The 27,144-nt window shown below is 41.7% G+C and overlaps 1 protein-coding gene across 3 annotated transcripts in view; it reads left to right on the top strand.

The window, feature by feature from the left end:
* The window catches only part of sema5a (sema domain, seven thrombospondin repeats (type 1 and type 1-like), transmembrane domain (TM) and short cytoplasmic domain, (semaphorin) 5A), a 122,448-nt gene that overhangs the window by 72,771 nt on the left and 22,533 nt on the right, over positions 1-27,144 (top strand). For all 3 annotated transcript variants that reach the window (XM_020087793.2, XM_069512859.1, XM_020087794.2), the window contains exons 11-16: positions 2,282-2,489; positions 4,164-4,281; positions 7,098-7,279; positions 8,778-8,921; positions 13,472-13,619; positions 23,397-23,622. In XM_020087793.2, coding sequence (XP_019943352.1) covers positions 2,282-2,489; positions 4,164-4,281; positions 7,098-7,279; positions 8,778-8,921; positions 13,472-13,619; positions 23,397-23,622 — 1,026 coding nt within the window. The remainder of the gene's footprint in view (positions 1-2,281; positions 2,490-4,163; positions 4,282-7,097; positions 7,280-8,777; positions 8,922-13,471; positions 13,620-23,396; positions 23,623-27,144) is intronic.

Below are 27,144 nucleotides of genomic sequence, written 5' to 3' on the forward strand. Positions count from 1 at the left end.
TCTGTTCTGTATTATGATGTAACACAGTGTATGGATTACGGCCGGATGTACAGAACAGAATTTGAACATAGTGACCCATTTCACTGTGATAATGTACCGTAGGCCCAGTGGGAAATGTCAACATGATCTTCCTGTAGTTGTGTTATTTTAGGATATGTCGCTGGCAGTACAGGCACACACACACACTCACACACACACAGACACACAACCTGTTCCAGTTCACTGCCTCGGTGCTTGGCATCTCCGTCAAAAACTCCCCTCTCATTGTTTGCATGGTGCTGTGATCAATGTAGTGTCAGACCGGAGCTGCCCACACTGCAAGTTCCCCAGACACTAACCAGACGCTAATGAAAACATCTGAAACACTGCCAAAGCCATTGGGTAGCGTACATACTGTACCTAATCGTATGCCATTATTAATGCTCAAACGCACTCTGCTGATTGGGGCCGCAGCAGAGAACCCGATAGATCTAAGTTAGGGGCCAAAGAAATGGATTTCATCTAAATTGTCATTTGGCACTGGTTAGTAATTTCAAGCCTGCAGCAACTTTTTACTCCTTCAGTCAGCATGAGCAGCATTCAGTTATAACATACCATATAACTTAAATGTCTAAAAAACTACTAGACTTAAGTTACATATTTTGTTTGTTGTATAACTACAATGTTCAGATGCAGAGAAATGCCCAATTTTATTCAAACTAATGGGACTTTTCTTTTTGGTTGCCTTTTATTTGCATTATATCCCCTTTGTCTGTGGTGTGGCCGTCAAATTATGAATGGCAAATAAACACACTGTAAGCCAGTTAGCCAGTTAGCAGTCAGTAATTTTCTTCCATTTTTTGTATTAGTCACACATAATGTATCACAGTTATTCATTGCCATTTGCTGTGTAATGTGAATAAAACTTTATTACAGTACCTCATCCGTGAGCAAGAATTGCACCTGAGTTGCATCAGGTAGATTTTCATCTGCAAAAAGGATAATTTTAATACTATCACTGAAAAAGGGCATAACTTAATAATGTAATTAATAATACAAAGGTGCCTTGAATTAAATTCCCACATTTACATGTCACAATTATTTTAACACATATAAAAAAAGAATGATAAGAATAGTGGGTGTTTTAAAGTAAAAGTAAGGAATAAAAAATAAAAAATAGTGAATCAAAAGAATAGTAATTATTCAAGTCCTTATTACAATGCAATATAAATACATAATAATAATAACCATAATAAAAGTACTGCAGTCCCGTCTTGAAGCAAGTGGTAAAGTGTGGTTTTATGGCAGAAAGGTTAAAACGACATTGTATTTCAGTCCATATCATACATCACTGAGAATGTGGGCCCCATGGCTCCATGTAGTTTTGAAAAAGGATCAGACATTATATGACATTTATTATGTCATTTTCTCTGTATAACGTAATATTGTATTAATGTCTAATTGTAAAAGTAATAACTCACTATATGGTTTAACAAGCATCTGACGACTGAGCCACAGTTAGCACTCTCTCTCCAGATGTGCTGTCCTCACAGAGAAGCTGCAGGCTCGTGCAGGGCAGCTACCTTAGTTCCTTAAAGCTTCTTTGCAGTGAATAACATTAGCAACCCCCTATGAACACACAACATGTGAGTCATATGCTACTGCCCAACCGCTTGGGGCAATACTTAACTTTTACATCCCTGCACCTATTAGCAATTCACCCTTCTTCCTTTGGCATGTCCGTGCACCTAATTACTTGTTTCTGCACGCAGGGGATTTCATGTATAATAGATGATGTTTGTTTTAGCTCTCCCAAAAGAAAATCTGCCACTAACTTTATCTCACAGGGGCCCACCTTACATAAAATAAAGGTCAGGACGTATTCACAATGACGTTGATTTACACACTCTTCTCTTAGAAATGCTAAATGGTTTCTTTTTTTGGAATATCTCCTTAAAGAAAAGTGGGACAGAAATCATGTATTCAGTTGCCGTAACCACCTCCCTGGTTGCATCGACAGCGCTGTATGTTGATGGTGAACTGAGCTTGGCACGCCGGCCCCCAACAGTCTTTTTGACTTAGTTAGGGAGTGTTTGTTGGGTGGTTCACGCTGAGTTCGCGCCAGCTTGTGTTCAGTTTTGCTTATCCAAGATGTTTTTTTGTGCTTGTTTTTCTCTTCTTAAAACCCAGCGATTCTTACCCTCCCTTTCCTTCCCTGCATCACCTTTACTCGTGCAGATAAACACTCTCCTTCTTCTTTGTGACCAAATCCTTCCCACGTCCCCCTTTTCTTTCCTTGCAGATTATGGGACTATCAGGAAAGTGCTTTCCCCTCTCAATCAGTCGACGGGGAGCTGCTTGTTGGAGGAGATCGAGTTGTTCCCGCCCAGGAAGAGGCAGCCGATCCGGAGCCTGCTGATCCTTCACAGCCGCAGCGAGCTTTACGTGGGCGTGAGGGACCAGGTCATCAAGATCCCGCTGAAGAGATGCAGCTACCACAAGAGCAGGGAGTGAGTGCATTCACACACAAACACCATTAATCTCAATGGAAATTGCCAAAAGCAAATGTGCACACAACAAAGTTTTAAAGCTCCCTCTTTCATAAGATGCTCTTTATCTGGGAGGGCCAGGCCTGTTTTGTTGGTCAGGGGCCTTTGCTGAGATTTAAAACCCTGTAAATCAGCTTTTGTCTGAGCCACTGGAGGTGCCCATAGCTGCCCTCTGCCCGTCTGTCTCACTGTCTTCCACTAGTTGTCTCAGAAATGTGCATGTTTCCGTCTCGCGCACAGTTCTGCTGCAGCAGTGCCTGTTTTTATCAGATATATTGAGTTTCTGTCTGTGTGGAAGACGCTCCGTCGAGGCATAAATATTGCCAAAGAAAACCAAAGACACAGACACAGGCCGAGGTGTGAAGACTCACCCCAAAATTGGGATCCCATTCATCATCACGCACAGGGACGGGCTCACACCTTGCATTCCTTATTCCGCACACATTGAGCTGTTATTGGAATGCACGGAAGAGTTAAGGCTTCATATTACAGCTGTGACTCTGTGTTATTCACTGCAGCCATTACAGCACTTCATCACCTCTGTGACATTTTCTTCTTCTTTTGAGAGAGAGCGAAAAAAAAAAACAGCAACAACAGATGAAAAGAAATGAAACCACGCGTAGGGACCGGCAGCTACAAAGAGAGTTACTGGGTTCATCACTGACATTTCTTTGAGGTGTCCTTGTTTGAAATATTAGAAGGCTGTCTGTGCAGCTCACTGATGGGCGGTGTACAATCTGCCAGGCCCTTAAGGCCCCCTGAAAGACAGGTAATAGCTTGTTTCTTTTCCCTGTCATTTAACACTACTGTCGTCACCCCTGATATCCTTTCCCCGCACAGATACACACCATAAGTCTCCGCTTTCTGTAAGCCACCCAGACGCTACGTCAGCCACATTCTGCGTGCAGACGAGCATGAGCATTTCTACGTGTGCATACGGATGAATGCATGTGATCTCACGCCTTTTCGTGAGCGCAGTTGTGTTTGTGTCTGCAGACGAAACCCACAGACAATTTTAGTTACATTTCACAGGGGACATGTCAGGCTACATTGCCACTGCAGACTCGTATTTGCATGAAAAAAAAGAAAGTAACATCAGGGATTTTATTGCACTCAATAAAGCACCTGAAGCAGATACAACAAAGACAGATACTGCTATCATCGCTATTTGTTGGGCTGATAAGTTATTTGAGTCAGAAATGAATGTGTGTTTGTATGCAAATGAAAAATTGTAATCCTGCTCGTCGGCAGAAGATTACCTGAAAAAATCAGTCAGCACATTGTGTTTAGACATCATTTTCCTATGCTGATGTGATGCAGGCATTGTAGAACATCCCAGTGCTCCACATTCAAAAGTAAACAAAATTAACATTTCTCTTCTCATGCCCTTTTCAGTTTTTTTCTCTTTTCTTTTCTCTCATTTCAGTTGCTTCTCTTTTTTCTACTCTGACGTCTTTTCTCCTCTCCCGTCTTATCTCTCCCTTTGTCCCACTTTGTCTTTTACCTTTCATATCTCCTTCTTCAGTCCGATGTCAGATTTCATGTCTTTCCCCAGTCTCTATTCATGCATGACAGGTTAATATTCCCTGAAGTCCACTAAAAGCAAATGACTACTCTCTCTCTTTCTCTCTCCAGAGCATGTGTGGGGGCCAGGGACCCGTACTGTGGCTGGGATCTGTTGCTGAAGAAATGCACCACCCTGGAGGAAAGTGTCAGAATGAGCCAATGGGAGCAGAGCATCACCAAATGCCCCGTGAGTGTCACCGCATGCTGCTCCCTAATCTTCACGTACTTTATTGTAGTTCACTTTCTTTTTGCTGCTCTTGTTATTTTTTTTTCTCATCCTTACTCTGCATCCGTGCTCACTTGACATATAGAAGTAATACTTTCATCTGCTCTCACAACTTACCAGAACAGCTCCTCAAAGCAGCCATGGCAACATATCCTCAGTATGGAGAAAAAGTACATTGGGACTGAGCTACTTGACCTCAGAAAATGAATCAAGAGTTGTGCTTCAATCATTCACCTCTGACTGCTTGTTCATGAGAAAAATAGCTCTTCCCTTTATTTTAATGTGCATTAAATTTGAGAGCAGTAAACAGGGGGAGGTAAGCCTCTCAGTTTCAGCATGGCTCAGCTTCTTTTCAGTGTTTTGCACATCATTTTCTAACCGGTCACAGCAGAGAGTGCTGTGTGCCTCCATACCCTTTTATTTTGGCTTCGTGTTCAGAGGAATATTTGGCACTGAAGCTACCGAGCACCCAGTGGCGTCTGTCAGCAGAGCGGAAATTTACTGCAACCACATGCAGACATATGGACACAGACAATCGTGGACGCACATGTGCATAAACAGGCACATCTTCAGTTCAGCGCGTCACTCTCGGCTTTAGCTGTGTCCCAATTCAGGGGCCCCCTCCTTCAGGTGCGCCGTCATTTCGGTCCGCGCTGGATTTCCGTGATTTGCGTCAACAGCTTGTCCCATCCTTACTGCTGTCGCCTAGCAACAGACCTGCAGTTTAACACGATGAGAACGTTTTAACGCCCCTCGGTTTGTTAACATGTATACTGTTAGCAGTTCAGTTGCCATCATTATCTTTGAAAATCAGATCGACACTGAAGCACAATGAATCCTGGGATAGGTTGCCCTGAGACAGATCTGTCCATTGGAGCTGTCGTTGGTTGGGTGTGAAATTACGCATTTGAAGGAGCTTTCGAAAAAGACACAGCGTAGTTGTAGCCTCATTTAATCCATCTCAACCTGTAACATGTTATCTAAATTGCTAATATTTTGAGAAAGGCCCTTTCTGCATTCTGGCCAAATTTAAATAATAAGATTCATACAACTCATGTTTGCGAAAATATGGAGCAGAAATGATAGGACAGTGTTTAAAGATGAAAAAACGTCCATCTACCGACTCGCCTAAAGCTCACTAATTAACAAGTTCTGTGTTTAGTAGTGGACAGGGAGTTGTTGCTCCTTGCCAGAAAATAGTCTGGCTCACTTTCATAAAAAGTACAACTTCTCCTTTTTTACACATTCTTTATGTCTAACGGTGTGAGATGTCTATCTTCTTAAAGAAATACATCTCCTCAAATGCCAGATTATTACTTTAAATGCAGCAGCTGATCAAAGATGATAAACTTAATTCCAGCAGCAGCAGTGTGGCGACTAATCCTTATGTTGTGGTGTATTTGCAGGTGGCCTCATAGCACAGCCAGTGCCTACGCCTCTGATGGAATATTTATTAATTCACTTAACCTTTGTTAAACCAGGTCCATCCATTCAGAGTGAACATGAATTAGCTCTGGCAGTAATAATGTTGTATGCTGACAGAGAGAAATGGCTGAAGCCGACGAAATTCGTCTGCTTGCAGCAATGAAATGCCAAGACATGAAATCTGGACAGGAAGATTTCCGTCGCTTTTATACCGGTTCAAGTTTCAATTGCGATGAGTCCATCAGAGCTAAACTGGCTGAATGTCTGCACTAAGTGATTTTGTAAGTGCCACAGCTTCCGTAAAAGTAATTGTAATCAGCATCCACTCAAAAAACTTGATGTTACAGAATAAAAAGGAGTTTTGTAATTTTGGTCGGTATAAAGAGAAATTATTTATAACCACAGAAAACATCATCCTTCAGAAATGATCTGTAATCCTGTTTCTGGTGTCTCCTCCTTTCTATCCTCCCTTTTTAATTAAAGAAATTGGGCATTTTCTCATCCCTAAAAAGACATTTACTTTAAAAAATACATAATACAAATGCAAATAAAATGGATGCATGTACCGTATAATTTATAGTCTCAAATGATTTGTGAAAGAAAGGAGCCTTTCAAGCTGTTTACTTTCTGTGATGCAAATGTTCTCTGTCTTAGCCAAGCGTCGCCCATTTAGGCTCACAGCAGAGTTCAATTACCAGCAAGAGCACAGGCGAGATGTTATTTCTGCCTCTGCCAAATCAGCTGATGATAAGGCTGTCTCTTCTCCTTGTGTGAAAGTGTTCTTTTGCATTTTTAAATCACCCTGAAATATCGCCACGACAAGCCTCATTTCACCTGCAGCCCTGAATTTCATACCAGTGATTTTTTGTATTTAGCTTGTATCGGCCAGGACATCACTCGTAAATTCACCGCTCCTGTAATATCGAAGACCTTCCTTTTTCATTCTGTTTTGCCTCAAATATTAATTTATGGGGCCACTTTTTATTTCCTCAAATTCTACCTTGTGTGAATGTGTCCATTCACCAGCTTTCATTTGCTTTTCTGAATCACTCGTTTTGCTTTGCTGGAATCGCATCATAACCTCTGACAATTTTCATACATCTTCCTCCTGTTTAAGGCACATTTGTGCTCCTGTAACTGCACAGTTTTGAATGTGCTATAAACGGTGCTGTGCAGTTATTTTTTGCATCTGTTTGAGGGAAATTGATTTCTGTTCGCACCCTCCGTAGCCATAGGCTGTTTCCCAGAGCAACACATTACTGAGAGCATCGGTCTAATGCAACAACCGGTTTCAGAGAAAAGCTATTACCCTCAAATGTTTTATTTCTGCTCCTTTTTTTCGTTCCCAACAGGTCCGTAATGTGACGATCGATGGAGGCTTCGGTGCCTGGTCAGGCTGGTCCATGTGTAGTCATACTGACGGCGGGAGTGCGGGGTCCTGTCTCTGTCGGACGCGAGCCTGTGATAACCCTGCCCCTCAGTGCGGGGGCCAGCAGTGCCACGGGATCAGTGTGGAGGTTGCAAATTGCTCGAGGTAAAATGTTTTAGTGATGCACCAGTAACACATCTGAAAATCATCCTGCTGTCTCTAACAGTTTCCTCTACATTTGGATAAAGACAGAGAGAGACACATATAAAAACTCTGTTCCTGCGTCCTCACAACTATTCAATAGAAATCATGTGACTTATATAGCGTCAGTTATTTGGTGTTAACTGGTTGTCAGATTTTGTTCACCTTCTCAGCTGACGTACTACAGATTGTAATTGAGTTAAAATGAACTGAGATGTTCCTGCTGCACATCTGAATGTTTTCATTCATCAAAGTTCAGGGAAAGCAACTGATACTATTATTGTCATTGCTATTTTATCTTTTTTAACCATAAAAATATGCTTTACTCTCATAAATTAAAAGAAAAATGCTCAAAGGTACAGTGTGTAGAATTTTGTAATATCTAGTGTTGAAATTTCATGTTGCAGCTGAACACCCCTCACCTCACCCTCCCCTTCCAAAAGTGAAAAAGAACCTGTGGTAGCCTTTAATTGTCATAAAAACTCAAAAGGTGTTTAGTTTGTCCAGTCTGGACTAATGTAAAAAACATGGCGGTCTCCGTAGAGAGGGTCCCCTCGATGTGAATATAAAGTATTTAAATATAAAGGACCTTTTCTGGGGTAAAGAAAACTACAATTCATATAATTTAGATGAAACGAACTAGTGAAAACATCATGAGACCTTTAACATGAGTTACCAGTGCTCAATGTTAAAACTCAAAAGCCTACTACTCACATATGAGAGGCTGTAACACAGAAATATTATATCAAGTATATAAGTAAATGAGCCTTTGGTTCATTTTTCTTTTTACTGTGTACTAGTCACATGGCCTTAACTCATATGACATTAGTGGTGAGTGATTATTAAATCATCCCAGTGTCACCTCATATAGACTTGTATATCTCTGTAACTGCAGCATTAGAACACTATTCATCAAACTATAAATAGAGGAATCTATATCTGCCTGTCTCCGATTGACTTCAAACTTGGCAGGAGTGTTGCTGAGGACCCGAGGAACTGCAACATTGACTGTCAAGTTTTGGATGAGTGAAGTAAAAAGCTTTACTTTACGTTTTGTCGTAATGTGAAGTGCAGGCAGAACTAGACTAGGAGGGAATTGCAGTACCTGGACACAGGGTTTCTCGCTTGCACATCAAGTTGTTTGCTGGTATTAGGAAGCTTGAAACCTCTGTACAGTCACAATGTTTCTATCACAGATATTAAGTTTGGATTTATTTGGGTGATTCTCTCAAAAAAAGCGATGCGCCACACACCGACAGTAGATTTATATAAATACGTTTTACAGATTCAATTCTCAGTGCAGTTGTGTCCAATCAAGTCCACCTCTTTATTCCCGAACAATAAAGATGGCGGAAGAAAGATTTAACTTCGAGCGATGATAATCTTATTGTGATGTTGTGATTATCTGGCCGCCTCCACATTAACGGCCAAAGTAACTCACACCAATGTTGCGTCTCCATAGAAACGGAGCGTGGACTCCCTGGACTGTCTGGTCTCCCTGCAGCACCAGCTGCGGCATCGGCTTCCAGGTCCGTCAGCGCTCCTGCAGCAACCCGACCCCTCGCCACGGAGGGCGAGTGTGTGTGGGCCAGAACCGAGAAGAGAGGTATGCATCACACACACCCACGTGCTTCTACATTTAAACACGTGTGCTGATTAAAGCAAATGCATCCTCTACATGTTTGGATTTCTGTCCATGTGAGACGTGAGAAAAAAGCTATTTCGCTCGGTAATGTGCAACCTACAATTAGGAGGTACAACTTTGACTGTGACTTTTTCTTCTTTTTTTCCCCTCATATTCTGTCTAACTTTGTGACAGCCAATTAAGGAATGAGTGGGATGGGACTGTGCTAGGGTAATTATCTGGCTTTCACACACAGACCGAGTCTACGTTTTGAAGCTTTGGGGGCTTTGGCGTAAAATAACAGCCTTTTTAAAGATGTTTGTTTGGTTCCTAAGCAACCCTCTAGGTCAGAAAAAAAAAAAAAAACCTCAAGGACAAAGTATGTGAAGAAACACAAAGAGATAAACAAAGGAGCCCAGGTAGATAAGGTCAGGAGTTTAGAGTTAAAGTTTTATTCTCCTCTTAATTTATTGTGGTTATCTGAAAGTTTTAGTCGGTGGTTTGTCAAATCAGCAAAAGATTGTTGTGTTTGAAAATTTTGACTCCAGTGGTTATATCACATTATTTGAGCCTCCCTGGCTCGGACTGGCCCTCTTTGTCCTCTACAGTGTCGGTGTTAGAGCCCATGTTTTTCATCCAACTCCTCCCATTAACCAGCGCTAAAGTGCAAAAAAGATACAGTGCGGATAGTGCAGGGAGGGAGAGAGGAGGAAAAAAGCTTACCAATCATCACCACGGCAACAGAAACAGCATTGCAATGGACAAGTAATTGGATACGGCCTTCAAGGATGAACCATATATTACATCCCTCTTTTCCCCCTCCTCGCTCTGCACTTTTTCATTTCCTCTCTCCCTCCTCTAACATCCCATCGTCCCTTCCTTTTACTCACTAATGCTCCCGGTGGAGCGCTCCTTGAAAAAGGGTCTGCTTCACGAGGAGGGAAAGTATATATGGAGTGACCGACACAGCCCAGTTACTCATGAACCACACCAGAAAAATCACTGGCTAGTGCCACAGGAGACTAGGAGCAGGTCTTCACATCCCCTCTCTCCTTCTCTCCCCGAGTTTTAATCTCCTTTGTTTCATCTTCCCCCTTCCTGCTTTTCGCACTTGCTCTGTTCAGCTATTTAAAAGACTTTAGGCCAGTGCAGGGACCAGCTCCAAGGATCTGTGTGGGTGTGTGTGTGTGTGTGTGTGTGTGTGTGTGTGTGTGTGTGTGTGTGTGTGTGTGTGTGTGAGTCCAACAAATGAGCAGACATAGAGATAGAGAGAAAAAGTGTGTTAACAGATGAATTATGCTGCGTCAGTTTGCGTCTGCCTCAGGGGGTGACAGGTAATAAGATGCTAGATTTCTTTTGGACTGTGTGTTCCATATGAGCAAATCCAGATGTTTCAGAAATGTATATCCCGATGAAAAGAAATAGGGCAAACCTCTCACTGGATGTTTGGCCTGTGTAGCGGTGTCCAAAGAATTCCACTACATCTGTTGTTTATAGTTGCCCATGTGTGAAATGTCTTCCGTGCAGACTTTTATCCACATGGCATGAAAAAGAGGCCTGGGTTCTTTCAGGGAGTTTGTTTTATTACCATTTAAAGCCAAAAAACAAAAAAAATGTGGAAAAAAATGTATTTTCTGGAAATGAAAATCTTTTTTGTTTTGTGGTTCAAAATGAAAAACCTGAAAGTACACAGCCCGATTATTTTTCAGCTTTTGCACACTGAATAATTATTTAATACCACAACAGGCTTTTATTTTATGGAGCACAGTCGTCCTCTTAGTGGTGTCTGCAGTAAGTCTTACTCTACACTTCCCATGTTGCCTCAAGTCACCTATTCAGATAAATGCACAGGCCTTCTGTTTAAACATGCATGCAGTATGGTGTGAGCTCTTATGATCAGATACGCAAAATAAAAAGACCATGAGACCAAACCAAACCTCCGCTCTCACCTCTCGTCCCCTCTCTTTCGGCCAACAGCCTTCCTGTGAGCTCGGCCCCTGATTGTTTTCAGCAGGCAGGCCTTTTAAAGATGAAGCAAATGTTCTGAGACTGGCCGTGCACAGCAGTGCTACGGGCTCAAATCTGGCTGCTTAATGCCTGCATTTATAAACCTTCTGTTGGTATTTCTCCCGGCACTCTGACATGGGCCGCACTGCTTACTCAGCCTATAGTGAGTAATTAGCAGCGTTTCTTAAGTCCAATCAGCTCTGTGTATTTCATGAGAAAGAGAAAAGGGGATAAGATAAGATGGAGCAAAGCTGCCGTCTTGTCTGAAATGATTACACTGTGTACGATGATGATTCCGAAGCTCTAATCTGCTTCATATTGATCGCAGCAGTTTTTTGTACTGTGCTGTGGTGCAGCAGTGGTACGTTGTGTGTGTGCGTACAACCCTGTATGCATGGATGTCTGTGTAAGTGCATTTTTCATTTCTTTCTCTCAGGCCTGATTGTAATCCACACTCTTCCTCACTTCTCCTCCCCACAGCATCATCTCACTACATTCCCAAGGATTAGTAAAAGTGGTAAAGAGCGTACTCCTCTAAGGACTTTTACTAGCAGGGTATACAAAATGAAGCTTTTGATTTACCATGAACAATAGCAGAGCATTTGGGAAAAGCACAATGGAAATATCCAGCCTGAGCCTCCTGAGGAAGGGTTTAACATTAAAGCTATTTAAGCACAAGGTTTTCCTCAAAAGTCATGTTCCAAAACACAACAAAATAGCAATAAAAGCAATTTTATAGCGTGTGTTAAAGTTATAAAATAAATTATATGGCTCTAATAAGGCTGGCAATCGTCTATCGTTATTTTATAATGAGGACTAAGTAATTAAGTATTTTAGACATCGCTATAATCCTGTCTTGTAAAACGATGTAATTAGAGATGATGCATGCATCTTTGGGGCTTTTTAAATAGGCTGTGTCAATAAATTATGCAAAGTGCATATGTATGTTCATTACGGTTTGAGGTGGACTTTTATTTGATGTACTTTTATGCAACATTGACCATTACGCCACGTGCACACACGCACCACAGACACCACACAGTCTCCGGTGGCATGATTCTAGAAGATGTTCAGGCTCGATCAGTGCACCGTGTTCCCTGCACTCCGCGGCCACTTCAAAGACATGTGCTGGGTTTGTAAAAGTTAGTTTCAAGTGAAGTTTACACGGTTTTTACAGACGACCTTGTCTTGCGGTATAGACTCTTTGTAGCTATTTCGGTTCAGTTGCAAGGTTTCATAAGTGTGGTGACATCGTCAGTGCCCTTCACATGATGTGTGATTTGATTATTCAGTCAGATGAAGAGGTATCCCATTTCCCTGAAAGTCAGCTAATGCAAGTTTAAATGCGGAATTATTTGATGGTGCGATGACTCGATAAAGGGAGAACGGTGTCTCTTTAATTCCCACTCAGCGCCCTGAATGTTTGTTCTTGCATCATGTATCTTTGGTGAGTGGGTGTGATCTCTCCTGAGAAGATCCTGACTAAATGATAGAGACAGAAAACCCAGAAGCTCAGACGTACTGTTGAACTGTAGATCAGTGAAGAAACTTAGAAGTCATTCAAATTGGAGAGACTTTATCTCTGATATTCAGCGAGGAAACTCTTTAATGACAAACTTTAAAAGTGTGAAAGACAGAGAAGGAGTGGGGAAGACATGTAGCAAAGGGCCAGGCTGTAACCAAACCTGCCACTGCTGCAGCAGGACTCAATCCTCCGTACCACACTCAGGGCACCCTCACCTGGTTGAGTGGGCGGCCCCAGGCGTGTTAGAAACAGACAGCTCTTCTGGTTCTGGAAGCCTGGCATCAAGAGGAATATAAACCATATGGCCATGTTTCAGTCCAGTGGGTGTAACTACACATGTAGCTTGTTTTCTTACATGAAAAGCAACTGAACTCAGAGCCCAACAGACTGAATCACCACATGTTGCTGTAGAGATTGCTGTTGCAAGCAGAAGTTCCTTCATGTCACTTAAAAGAAAAGGGTCAACACTTTGGGAAATTACTTTGTGCTTTCTGCCGTTGTTCAGAAGATTGTTACCATTCTCATGTCTGAAAAGTAAATATGAAACTTCAGCCACCAACTGACTCAAATATTCAAATATTTCTTTTATTTTCCCATAAACATAAAAACAACTAACCATTCAATTGGAATAAAGGCAAATTCCTAGTTTCCACATCAGCCAGTATTCGGAGGCCGGTGTGCAGCCCACGATTTGTGACCGTGCTGACTGTACGTGTCGGCTGCACATGCTCCATCCACAACCATTTTAACTACTTGAATGGAATGTGGGATCAGTTATGTAAGCATGGAACATCAGACCAACTCTTCCTTACGTAATAAGAATTTTTAATTATTTGTTTATACTAGATTTTTGGCTCTCTGACTTTTCTATTTTATTACCTTATCTGCTGGTTTTGTGATTTTCTGGTTCTCAGGTCTTTGTTTTCTTGATCACAATGAGAGGATCTAAACAAATAAAGTCACATGCTCATCCCTCGTGTCTGTTCCAACTTCTTCCCAGGTACTGTAATGAACACCTGCCCTGCCCGCCTCATGTCTACTGGTCGGCATGGTCGGCATGGGAACGCTGCACTGTGCCTTGTGGCGGAGGCATCCAGTCACGACGCAGAACCTGTGAGAACGGCAACGACTGTCCTGGGTGTGGTCAGGTATGTGGCTCCAAACAACAGCTCCATCTCTCTCTACGTCTTTCTCTCAGTCCATTCATTGTTAGGGAAGTCATTTGATGCAATACAACAGTCAGTCGTGATGAAACTGGAACATCTAACATGACTAAATCCCCAGGCTATATTTATACGGTGGCAGCAGCCATCAGATTTATTACCGAGACCTATTTACTGCCATACACACATACAATAATCACCCCACATATGAATGAGCTTATTTTCTGCCACAAAGCTTTTTCCAAAGCACGGATGATGCAAGGAAGTGTTGAAATACAAGCGTTCGCCTTGTTGACAGAATGATGTGATGCTCGTGTTATATCTGGTGCTCACAAACACACACACACATTCTCACACTCCCTTATCCACAGGCCTGGTACAAAAAATAAAAGGGAATGTACATGATAGCGGCAGCTTCTTGTGTCCCTCTTGGAAATGGATTAAAGAATATGGGTCAGGGGCTTGTGAATACATCTATACCCTTGATACCCCTCATTTATGTTACTTCTTCACCATTCTGACATATAATCAGAGTTTTCGATGGTTTACTGTAAAGACAAAGCTCAGCTGAATGTTAAACATCACTCTAAGATTCAGATTTAAGTTTTAACCCATAGGAGTCCTGGGCTACTTTGGCAATTTTTGAATTTTACCTTTGCATACCATATAAATATTGCTCATAATAATAATAATAATAATACAGAAAATCCAAGACGAGAACCAATTAAAAAAATTAAATGAAACAGGCGTGTAGTGAAGTTAAAGTGATTTTGCTTGAAAAACAAAATCTGGAAAAAAGGATTCAACAACCAAATCATAGCTAAAAAGCTAATCCTACATATTGTGTAATGGCCCATTATAAAGCTAAATATAACATCCCACAAGCCTTTCATGCTCAAGAGTATATACATCATAATATCTGATAATTGTCCATGACATATTTGTTAGTGCAGAATGACTAAATTAAAAGATTGACCTTCTATTAAGAAGCAATTTAGTCACACCATATCCTCTGCTGCTATTTGTACCTCCCTACATACTCTCTCTCTCACACACGCACATCCCCGCCAGATGACAGCTGTCTTACTCCTGTCATTGCATGGCAACCATTATCCTCACTGAAGCATCCTGGGAATGCAGCGGCATTCCTGGAGGAGCTCAGTTCACAAAAGGAAACTGATTGCTAGCACAAGGGAATCTCGTCGCTTTCTAAAAGAGAAAGCTCGCCTCTGACTGTCAGTCATTGTGGGTATTTTTTTTTCATCCTCAGTTTGGAGATGTTACGGCTGAGTGAGCGGACGATGTTAGAGATGGTTCTTATCGTGTCAGGGGAAGGGACATGATTACAGACATGGAGGTGGACATACTGGTGAGAGCTGAGACGGGTCACTGGGAAAGGTCACAAGAGCGCCACTGTCATTGTCAGTTTCACTCGCTTAATCTTTTTTACACTCGTCTCTTCACCATTAGTCTTGGATTTTTACTTTGTTTTGTTTACTCTTCTGCTTCTTGTCGTCCAAATTTGTGACATGGACTTAATTGGGGCCATCTGAGGCACAAGCGCTGTAATTACATGCAGGTTTCACAGACACCTTGTCTTTCCCCGTGAAGACTTTACTCAGACAGCTCAGCTAACTTGTATTATAGCTGCACATTTACTCAGATAAAATAAACATTTGCCGCCTTTCATTTACAGCTCTGATAAGGTGCTTAATCGCACAGCTGTTAATGTATAACAACTGCCTCAATGCACTTAAAGCCACTAAAGAGCCGCAGCTTAAGAGTTCGGCACAGGGAACTTTAAAAATCGAAATAACATCCAATGAAAATAGCGACAAATATATTCGTCTTTCACACTTAGAGATCAAGGGTGATGGGAATATGTTCTTTCAATTTCATCGAGGACCCCCTCCCCTCTGTAAAAAGTAAAAAGTGTGATAGAGTTTGTTTTTTATGTGCCATCTGTCTGTATCCACTTCCCCTGGACAGATCCATGTTTAATTAAACAGAAGGAGACCACACACACACACACACACACACACACACACACACACACACACATACACACATACACTGAGTTTTTTGTCATCAGCTACTTTTTTAGTTCAGACACCCCACTGAGACTTGATAAGACGAACACCGTGTAGGTGGGGGTGTGTGTACGTGCGCCTGTGCATTCATGTTTACCTGTAAGATTGATATTGCTTCAGCCACCTGTGGTCAGCTCCAGGCATTTTTCCAGACATAAATCAACAGCGATGAGCTAACATCTGCTTGGTGTTTTACAGGAATGACAGCCCAGTAATTCTGGAGAAACACTAACTTTTGGAAATCCGAAAAGAGTAGAAGTGGATTGAATTTGGTGATACTAGCCTTCAATATGATGGAGATAGTTAACATTCACAATGTGCTGAAAAGTGAAAAAAAGCGATGTAGCTGTACCTTTGTTGTGATTTTAAACCCTAATTTAATTTCTTATCGAGGGTTATCCTTTGCGAACCACATTCAATTACTGAACACATCTCAATCTAACCTCTCTGCTATATGATAGCTGGAACTGTTTTACATGGCCATAAAGCAGTTCCAGTCCAAAGATAAAGATAATTCCTCCCTTGAATCAAACTCTGCTATAATCCCATGCAAAAATTTAATCGTGGAGTGCATGCAACTGCCGAGGCCCAACAGTCCCCTTATATCAATCAACCATATGGTCTAATAGCTGCAGCAAACATCACACACTCATAGATATCAGTTCCCCAAAAATATGTCAAGAAATCAACCAAAATGTTGAAAAACTATCTCACCATGTTAAAGAAAGTGAACAAAAATGTTGGATCCGCCCCCTGATCCGGATCCACACCAAAATGTAATGCGCTCTTCCCTGATCCATACCGCATCCTTCCACTAAGGTTTGTGGTAATCCGCTCAGTAGTCATCAGTGCGTAATCCTGCCAAATAACAGACAAACAAACAGATGGAACAGAACTTCCCTCGGTGCAGGTACAAATGGCGAGGTTGGCAGTTCGTTGCGTCAGTAGATTCACCATAAGCCAGAGAGAAATGCTCAACGTTTCTTGTGCTTTTTATGTATCTTGTGTCATATCAGTAATTTTCGCTTGAAAATTGACATGCACGTTTGTATTTTTATGGCCCAGAGGCAGGAGGCTCCTCGTGCGTGACTGTTCCCCTCCACATGATGCACAATGCAGAGTCAGGGACAAAATAGCTGAAGTGAAGCCAATAGAGATTCAGGTCAAGGACACTTTAATTTAAACACAGGATTCTCTTACTAAGCAGCTCTGCTCCCCTGAAAAAAGATGCCACATACATGATTTGAAGGAACTAACTCTCTAGGTGCTTTATTTCCATCCAACCTGCCATAATGTTGCCCTGTGTGTCATTGCCTTAAGCCTCAACAGTCTTATCATCAGGGAAGTACTTAGTCCTGAGGTGCTCGGTGCCTCATTTTGCTGATATAAAAGGCCACATGACTGCAAGTTCATCAGTCTGAGTCCTGGTCCAGGCAGTGCTGCTCCATCTCTCTGCTTTCATTAAATCTGCAGGATTCAATACCCCAGTGAAACCGACAAAATCAGGGCTGGAAATAAACAAGCCAGGCTCTGGTGGCCCAGCAGTGACGTACTTTACCGTACCCTGAGCACAATACTTGCGCTGCTTTTTCCCTGTGTGGCGACCCAGGCAGACAACCTGGGATGAACTGGAAAACCTTTCCCCAAAACACTGAAGCAGTGAGTCACTGGAAAAGAGGTTCACACACAGCACAGCTGCAGGGATCAGTGAATAGATATCCACTTAAAACTTTTAATTTGGCAAAGTTTAAATCCACCTTTCTGTTTTGAGCTACCCCCCCCCGTTAAAAAAATGTTATTTAATGATGCACTTTTTCTGATTATAATACAATAAATGATTGTGTTTGTTTTGATTTTAATGTAAAACATAACCCAGCAACTAATTCCTGCTCTGTGTAATACGATTCTCCTCACAGTCAGACTGTAGAGTTTGGACAGAAGCATTATGTTAATGTTTTTTTTTTTTGTTATTCTAAACCAATTTAAGACTAATACCACATAAATTCAGTGTTGCATACAAAACTTTGAAATGTTTTGCGTGTCAGTTTAAGCAATTAGTTGGACTTGCATTAAAAAGTACTGTATATACTCCAGAAACACATGAGAGAGAAATTAAAATTGCCCCTGAACTGTGAATTGCACCCTGGTGTTCTTTTTTTACTTCCTGGTATACAGATATCATTCGCTGCTTTATACAGTTAAACACATCAAATACCCCTCACATCCAGGCATTAAAGACGGGACCATTCTTCCCGGCTGAGCGGCACATCTTGACTCTGTCTGTCAGGGTTAAGTAAAAGTCAAATATGGGCCACGCACAGCTGACGATGCACAGAGCTGCTAAATGATATCGAGAGCTGTTCTATTTACCTGCCAGGAGTTCAGACGTGCGGCCGGACTGTGAAAGGAAAGTTAAGTAGCCAGTGCTTGTGTAGGCAGACTGACGTGTGAAAGTACTTGTGTGTTCTTGTGTTACTCAGTTTAACGTATTGTGTGTGTGTGCCTGCATGCAGGCACTGGTGTGCAGCCAGGAGACCTGCTCCCTGCCGACAGCGGGCTTCATTATGGAGTCACACTGGTGGGGAGACGGAGAGGGGATTCAGTGTTTGACTAAGTGTGTTTTGGTCTGCAATGCTAATTGAACTGATGTGTCATGGAGACTTGAGGAACATTAAGTGTTGATTTCCACGGCCTCCAACCACAATAGATAAAGATGTAGGAGCTAGAGAGGATTAGTCACTCTCACATCAGGACCATTCACTTCAATGTCAGGGTAGTGGTGTGTATAGTCGTCTGTATATACACCAACACATAAGGAAAGCAAGTCCCAACATCAGTAATACCTGGAACCCACACACACACACACACAGTCGTCCGCTCCAGTAAGAAGTATAATGATGGTTGGAGGCTCGAGAGGCATGACTCCTTATTATTCACCACCCACAGCTGGTCAGATACAATAGACAGTCTTTGGTACACACACACACACACACACACACAGATGTACAATGAGATACATGTTTATCACCCTCCACTCCACATTCCTACATTCTCCAAATAAAAAATAAGAAGGGAGGAAAGTCTACATTTCCCCCAACACGCTCTCTCTCTGCCTCTCTCTCTCTCTCTCTCCTCTTCCTCCTTCTGTATCCCCTCAGCATATAACACCTAAAAAAAATCTGCAGAAAGGTCTGTGGAAGAATGAGATAGGAACAGCCCGAATCCATAACTCAGCCATGCATAAACTTATAAACATGCAAGGGCTTCACTCCTCACACTCACACACACACAGATCAGTGCCAAAGTGCCAGTTTTAAAGCAAAATGTATATAAATGCACATATTATTGCATATATACACCCAATGCGAACAGACTGACCACCACGTCCTCACTGACCCACCAGGCAGCTTGTTTCTGTGCCACAGTAAAGATGCTATCAGTCGTCCTCCAACCAAGCTCTCCTGAGCTCCAGCCAGAAACACATCACTGTGCCAGTCTGAGAGCAGCTGCCTGTTAAAGGTGTTGCACAGCATAAAATCACTGCTCTCCATTTGCCCATAATGGATCTCACTGTTGTAGCCTGAAGGGGGGGGGGGCACATATACGAATCGACATCAGTGGACTAATTGAATGCAGTATTGTTTTCCACATGCCACTTGTCACATCCGACTGCTTTTTGCCTGGTTTTCACTTTTGCTTAATTTCCCTGAAATTGAGTGAAATGTGAGTGTGGCCGAGTGAAGAGAAATGTTTCCGTGTTGTTTTTGTTTGTGCAGTTTTATTAGCTGGCCACGTCGACTGGAAAGAACGAGATGAAACATTTAAATCATCACGCTCAGCTTCTTCTGCTTAAATGTTTTCGAACAGTGAATCAAAGTTAAATTCAAACTTGGCTCAACAGCCACATTTGCATGGCCAGCGTGCACTGTACGCCTCACATGACCTCTTCTCTGCTCTGGTTCGCTGAATGTCATTTGAATGGAATTATTACATTTGCTTGTAGGAGTATGTGTATGTTGAGTTTATGGATTTCTAAGAGAAGAGCTGGACTATTTCACATCTACATTGAATGCATTATTTAAAACACGTTATAAAAATTGGCACCCTTCAGGCAGAAGAGACCGTTTTTATTATTTTGAAAAACATATTCATGTGCCATAAAAAGGCTCTTTTTATTGCAGTAAAAGACAATAAACTGTCCACCATCATTCAACATAGTTAGTGTATGTGATATAGTTAAGATTCAGGGTCTCCAGTTTATTTGCATAGCAGCTGGTTGTAGTACTATTATTGTTTCTCTATTTAATTTTAATTTAGTTTAGTTGTATTTAATTTTCAAAATAAAAGTCCCATAAATCTTTCACATAAGCACCAACACACGGTCATGAGTCTATTCCTGTCCACACAAATGATTCATTAAGGGATAATGATCCATCAATTGTGTGTTTAATGATCATAATGAAGGACATGAGAGTTAGTTCTGCTTTGTTTAAGGTCGTCTGTGTTCAGTTCTGGACACATTTCTTTTCCCCCCTCTGGTCACCTTTTTCTTCTCCTTCCAGGACTTGATTTAAACATTTCTGGAAATATGAAACACATCAGAAATGGAATCTGTATGGTTCACACTAAGCAGCCTTTTAGATTTTTTATTTTTAGCAAACTCAAATTCTCAGTGCAAGTGCAAACAACTCTCTTTTTTGGAGTCATACACCTGTCAGCCAATCAGGATAGAGAAGTCTTAGTTGCTTTTGTGAAAGACAAATAAAAATCTAATGGACTAGAGTAAAAGAGGAGATAGTGTGACATCCTCGTTTTCACTGCTTTAAAACACTTGTGCAGTACCTGGTCTAGCTCTCTCTGAATGGGCTGCTTGGTCTGTGATTAGGCTGGTTTCTGAAACTGTAAAAGTCACCTGCAGTAATATTAGACTCAGTCTTTAGAACCATGAAGCTGCACCAATGCTGCTGCACAAAGAGCGGTTCACCTGTTCATTCAAAGTTCAGTGAATCTCGACTCAGTAGGCAGAACCTTGAACTGGAGAATCACTTGTTGTAGTTGTGAACGCTGTTATCGTATCGACAACGCTGCTTACGTTGATGAGTCCCAACCACTGCTGCTATATGCGCCTGTTTATTCAAAGTTGATCAACATTTAACATACTGACTGTCTTAATCACACAATATTCAACACTTGACCATCGGGGCCTTATCAATACACGTGCCATGTGTGAAGCCGATAAGATAAACCGTTCTCGAGATATGGAAGCCATAAATAAATGTCTGTTCTTCAGGTTTTCCAAAGATTTTCATTATTGTCTCTTTTTCTATCCTACACTAAAAATCCGAAATCTCAGTCTGTTATTCTGTCTCTGCTCTGGCTTTTTTGATGTTCAACTTCTCAGCTGATTGATCTCAAACTTAAAGAGAACCAAAGAAACTGCAGTTTCAACTTTTTGGACGAGTGGTTGTCGAGACCCCGTCTGTAACCCCTCCATTTGTTTTAACCTGCACTGGTTCAATGAATAAACTGCAGTCTGTAAATTTCAACTATCAGAATATTGGATTAAATATATTATATCAGGGGGACATTTTCATTGCACTCACACATTGACCACGGTGCTGCATATACTTTAGCTGTATTTGATGTGGATGCCATTGGAGACCTTGAATGAGGTTTAGCTTTAAACCCAGTAATTATCTCCTTAACCCTCTGCATCGACACTAATCCTCTGAGAGCACAGGGAAAAACGCTTACTAGACAAGCCTCATTAAATATTTATTGTGTTTGGCCACCATCAACAACTCACACAACAAACACTCCCAGATCGTTTGCCTTTTTCCCCTCCATTCATGCTTTCGTTTTTCTGTCGCTGAAGGCAACGGTGAGACACCGAGGCTGACCTTTTTTTTTTTCCTCCTTCCTTTTGGTTATTGGCTGATAATTGTGGATTGTGGGACGGTCTGCGGTGCGTGATCATGTTAAATATTAATGTCTGGAGACGATTACAGAGCTGGATGGAGAGAGGCAGGAAGTGCGGTGGCAGTGACACTGTCATTCATCACAGGGGCCCTAACAGAATCTAAATCCTTTCTGTGTTTTTAACCTTGATACCCCTGGGTAGAGCAAAGGAGAGAGGAGGAGATAGAAAGGGAGGCGTATAGGGAGAGACAGAGCAAGAGATGAAACAGCGACACACGGAGAAAAAGAAACAAGGAGAGGGAGAAAGACGAGCGGAAGCAAAGCGAGTTATGAACACTGTGTGGAGAAGAGGGTGAGCGAAATATAAAGGAAAAGATAAAAAGATGAATGGAAAGAGAGAACATACAAGAGGATGGAAGATGGTGAAAAGTAGAGCTGCATACTGTATGATGTATAAAACTCTCCTCAGCTGACCCGTCCCATGTGACGGGCTGACGGATGTGCAGAAAGGAACTCTTATCTTATTTTGTCAAGGTCTGGCAGTCACTCAAGGCCTATTCAGCATAAATAAACAAGCAGTGAGGAAAATGACAGTCATCTCACCTTCTCCTCTGTGGTGTCATTTTCTCCAGACATATCCCCTCCTCCTTATTTATTTAGCTGGGCATAAAAGGGGTCTGGACTGCCTATTACCCAGCTTTTATCTCTGTGAATCATATCATCAAATATCGCACCAGAGAAAAGGAGGAATATATTTCCTTGGCCTGTTGCATAAATTGGCTCAGGGAAAATATATACGGCATGAGAATCATATATATTGTTTGAGCTTCAGTGCCATGTTTTCATTTTTATTACCCAGCACCCAAAGCCAAATGCAGATGGGAAAGAGAGTTGCCATTATTGCCTTCTTTTTCTTTCCCCTCCACGTCCTCATGTCTCTTTATTAACTTTTCCTCACCCTCTCTCTCCTCCTCCATCCTTCCCCCTTGGTAATAAATTAAACTTGACCAATGACCTTTCCTGCCTGGCTTGTTTGCCTCTCGCAATGTTCAGCAAGTAGCCTAATGGGTCTGTATCTTTAGTGGGTGCGTGCTGGCAGAGTGGCAGGCTGTGTTGGGAACAGCTGAACGTGCCTGTGTTGATTTTTTTTGAGGGTGAGTGGTACTGGACCCAGCAACATACAGAAAACCAGTCTGAACTGGAAACAAGAGGCTTTTCAAGGATGAAAGCTTTGAAAAGGCTTTTTATTTCCTCATAAAATATCCATTTTCATTTCATTTTTCACTGCTGTGAATTTCAAAAAGCCATTGTCTCATCCATTGTTATGCCTGGGATATACACCAGACATTTCTGTCTTAGCTTGTCATGTTTAATTATTGCTTTAATGATTTGTGATCACTGGCTGAAGCACTTGATGACACCAAGGTACGATTGAAGATATCATTTTCATTACAACAACCAGTCTTACAGAGCTCAAATGTGATGGGTAAACTGCTCCGTGGCCCAAAATAAATGTAACTGAATTGAATACCCCTTATTGTAATTTATTCTTCTTCTTGCCATGGATTTTTTATGTGAAGCACTTTGTAACTTTGTTTAGATGTGCTATACAAATACAGTTATTATTATTATTATTATTATCTCTTCCCACGCCAATTCACACAAATTCACCTCCAGACAAATGTGCTTGCAGTGAAATAGAAAAGAAGCTCCATAATAATGCCCCAAAATGTGTCTGTCTCTTTGGCTGCAGGAGTACCAGTCGTGCAACACCCTGCCATGTCCCGACCTGAAGAAGACCACGCCATGGACTCCCTGGACGCCCGTCAACATCTCAGACAATGGCGGGCACTACGAGCAGCGCTTCCGCTACACTTGCAAAGCTCGCATCCCGGACCCCAGCCTCCTAGAAGTGGGCAGACAGAGGATCGAGATGCGTTACTGCTCCAGTGATGGATCCACGGGCTGCTCCACCGACGGTGAGTACAGTGTGGTAGAGACAGATGGTTCTCTTTTCAGCTATCTCAGCCTCTGGTCGTTTCTGTTATCTCACTCCAACTGGTTTTCTGCGTCTCTGCAGGCTAGTTACTGGCCTCTCGCCTCAAGTCTTTCCTTCCTTATACGTGTCTGTTGTTGGTTAGATTTTGCCTCCTCAAACTTTTCTTCTCTCCATCCTGCAAAAAGTTAAAGGAGCACAATCTTAATCGGCTCCCGTGCTTTTGGTCCCTTCTCCTCGACCATATCACTGGATCAGAGCATCAGCACAAAGTTCAGTTGTAGGAGCCCAAGTGCACGCTCTTTATCCATCATCTCTGTTCTTTCTTCCTTCCCGAGTTAATGCACCACACAGTCACTTAGCCACACCCCTGCTGAACACAATTTTTATACAAACAGGACACTAATTGACAAGTTGTTTATGTTGTCAAGTGGAAGAATCCATATTAGAGAGGAGACCAGCCGGGTGGCACCACACCACGGTAAACACGACCAGAGATCTCTTAATGCGTCTATATTGCTCCCTGCTTCTGAGGGAGAAGCATGTTTTTTTTATGGTTAACGCCTGACTTGCTGCAGTGACCTCCCATCAATTTAAGTTCACTTATGTCTCTGGGTGGTCTGTTGCTACCACGTGGTGCCGAAATCACAGAGGTTAGCCTTTAACAGTGGGCTTTTCTCTCCTCTGATCTCTCTCTTCATCCTCATCTCTGATTGTTAATCTGTCTTTCCCTCAGTGCCGTCGCTGCTGTAAGTCGTTCTCTTCAGACTTTGAAGCCAAAGTTTAAATGTTCCTGGAGGGTTTTTAAATGAGCACCAGCAGGCACGGACGAAAAAACCTGACCGCAGACTCGAAACCTTACGAGAGGGACAGCCACACATCCGAGTCATTAGGGAACAAAGACTTGAGCTTTAATAGGTCTGCCTTGTTCCCTATTAGCGAGAGGAAGTAACAGACACAACGTGTTTGATTAGAGGTTTTCACCAGAAGCCCTGAAATCAGATTAGTTTCAGTGTTAATTACACCAATTGAAAAGAGAAGGCTGGGGTTTCAGCCGTCACTTTTGACAATGTGTTCGCGTGTGTTGCAGAATGTGAGCAGCCTATAGTTTGCTGCAGGCAGATGGTGATGTATGATAGCACAGTACACACTTTAAATCCACTCAACAACCAGCGTACAAACATGGCTGTTGTTTTCTCATATCTGCTCTCTGGAAACATTGGAAACACGGTTAACAAAGCTCATTGATGTGGTAATTATGCACCAGCACTGCTGCAGGTGAAATGTAGACCTCTTTTTTATAATTGTGATTACAGTGTTAATAGAAGCAGACTTCATTAAACATTCAGTGACACAGTAGTGATCAGTCATGACGCTATTGCATTTTATTTTCCACTCATTTAAACTCGATAAGTTATGATATAACATCACTGCAGGCAATATAGCTGTTCTACATTCCCTCAAAGCATGGCCTTGTTAGATTTTTAAAAAAACGGAACGATTAAATGTGAAACCAAAAGTGTATTTTTCCATTCAATTTTCGTAAATGTTCATTGAAACAAATTGCTTTTCAACATCAGACCTGGTTTATTCAAAGAGTGTGTGTTTGAAGGAAGAAACTTCAATGCAAAATATGAAACAATTTCATTCTTGGAAAAAAAAGACAGTTTGGCTCCAGCTGTAGAGTTTGAAGGAAAACAAGACCTATTGTGGTGAGTGTGGCCTCTGTGTGCTACTCTCCCCTTGTCCCAGGTTGATTGTTCATGTCCAGACTTCAATATGATTCACTTCTCTGAGGAGTTTTAAGTCATAGCTGTAGAAAAGAGGACTGACTCTAGTGATCCACTTCTTCATTTCAGCCATTATCAAACCTGCCATCCATCTGGAAAGCACTGGTGTGTGTGTGTTTGGGGGGCGACAGGCTTTATGTGCCTGTTTGCCAGATTTGCTGTTGGGTGGAAATGTGCGTTTGATTTTGTGTGTCCGTGTATGTGTACATGAAATTTGTCCTCCTACCATCCACCTCTCACAGATGTATGGGGGCCTGAGACAGCAGTTAGCATTTCTTAAAGCAAAAGGCCATCGCAGGATAGGGACCCTTCAGCTCAGGTTGGCAAAAATTGATTATTGTAAGCCATCTCTCTAAATTCTAAATTAATTCTAAATTAATTGCTTCCGTCTGCATATATGTTATTTTAATATAATCACCTTTTATATATAAGTTATATTTTTATGCAGAAAATGCAGTTATCTGCAGTGATCTATTGTTCCTCCCCCTACAAATCATAGAATTCCTGCAGTCAGCCTTTGACTTTCAGTCCCATTCTTCAGGTGCTAAATTCAGACGAATCCAAATTCCTGCTATTTTCAAAGGGCAAAGAGGGAACATTTTCTCTTGCCAAGATTTCAACTGAAATGGTCAGAACATGTTTTCAGATAAATATATTCCTGAGAAATCGTCTTTGAATTCTCGAAATAAAAACCTTTCTAAGGTGATGAAACACTCGACTGTGGCAACGTTTTTACCTTTATTGAATTACAGTGATCATTTCTTTACGAATACACCTGACCTGTGCAAAGACTTTGGATACTGTACCATTGTGCTTCATATTTTACTACTGGCTATAGAAATCTTTTACAACACTGCAACTCTTTGTGCAGTGCCCATCTCTTTATGTGCATAGAATTCTATATTTTATTATTTATAAGGCCTTTCTATTTAAATCTCTGCTTGAGCTATAGTTACTTATTTTCTGTACAAAAAACAAAATCAATATGGTCTGTGCTCTCAATAATCTTCATCTGTTGATCTGTTAGAAGTGAATCAGGCTAAATAAATAATAGTGCTGCCACCTACTTCCTGGATTAATGAACAGAAGACCTAAAACTGTCAGAAGAGCTGATAACCACAAGGATATTTTGAAGAATATTCTTGTTCAAAGTCATCACTTCTAAATTTTTAGAAAATTGTACCTAATTTATTTTGTTTGTCTTTATTTATTGAACTAGTACTGCATGTTAATCGAATATTGTGGTCTCTTGTTCGAAGTGTGTGACAGTTGTATTTGTGTTTATTGATCCAACAGTGTTTATGTTGTTGTCTTGGCGAGGTCACACTAAGTGACCTCCACTTGGCATAACTAAAGCCGACAGCTAAAGCAGAAATATAGAGTTCTGGCTGTCTGCTGAGGACAATAAAAACTTTATGGGTTTTTTGACGGTCCACTGGCCCACCGATGCGGCAAGATTCCTCCTGTTGCTCCTGATGCCCAGTGCGACTATGACAGATGAGTCTGTTGTCAATGTGTTTGTGAAAGAGACAGAAAGAGAGTGACAGCAGGGCAAAGACAGCTTGGTTCAGCTCCACAATGATGCAACGGCACAAAACACTACTTTACAGATCCTAACTCCTCAGCAACCTGTAATGATGAAACTGGCAGAGAACCACCATACACAAGACTCGCACCAAGTTTCAAAGCAATCGAGTTTCTTTGAAAGTTAAGAT

Source organism: Paralichthys olivaceus, chromosome 17 (assembly GCF_024713975.1).
Source record: "Paralichthys olivaceus isolate ysfri-2021 chromosome 17, ASM2471397v2, whole genome shotgun sequence".
Classification (NCBI taxonomy): domain Eukaryota; kingdom Metazoa; phylum Chordata; class Actinopteri; order Pleuronectiformes; family Paralichthyidae; genus Paralichthys; species Paralichthys olivaceus.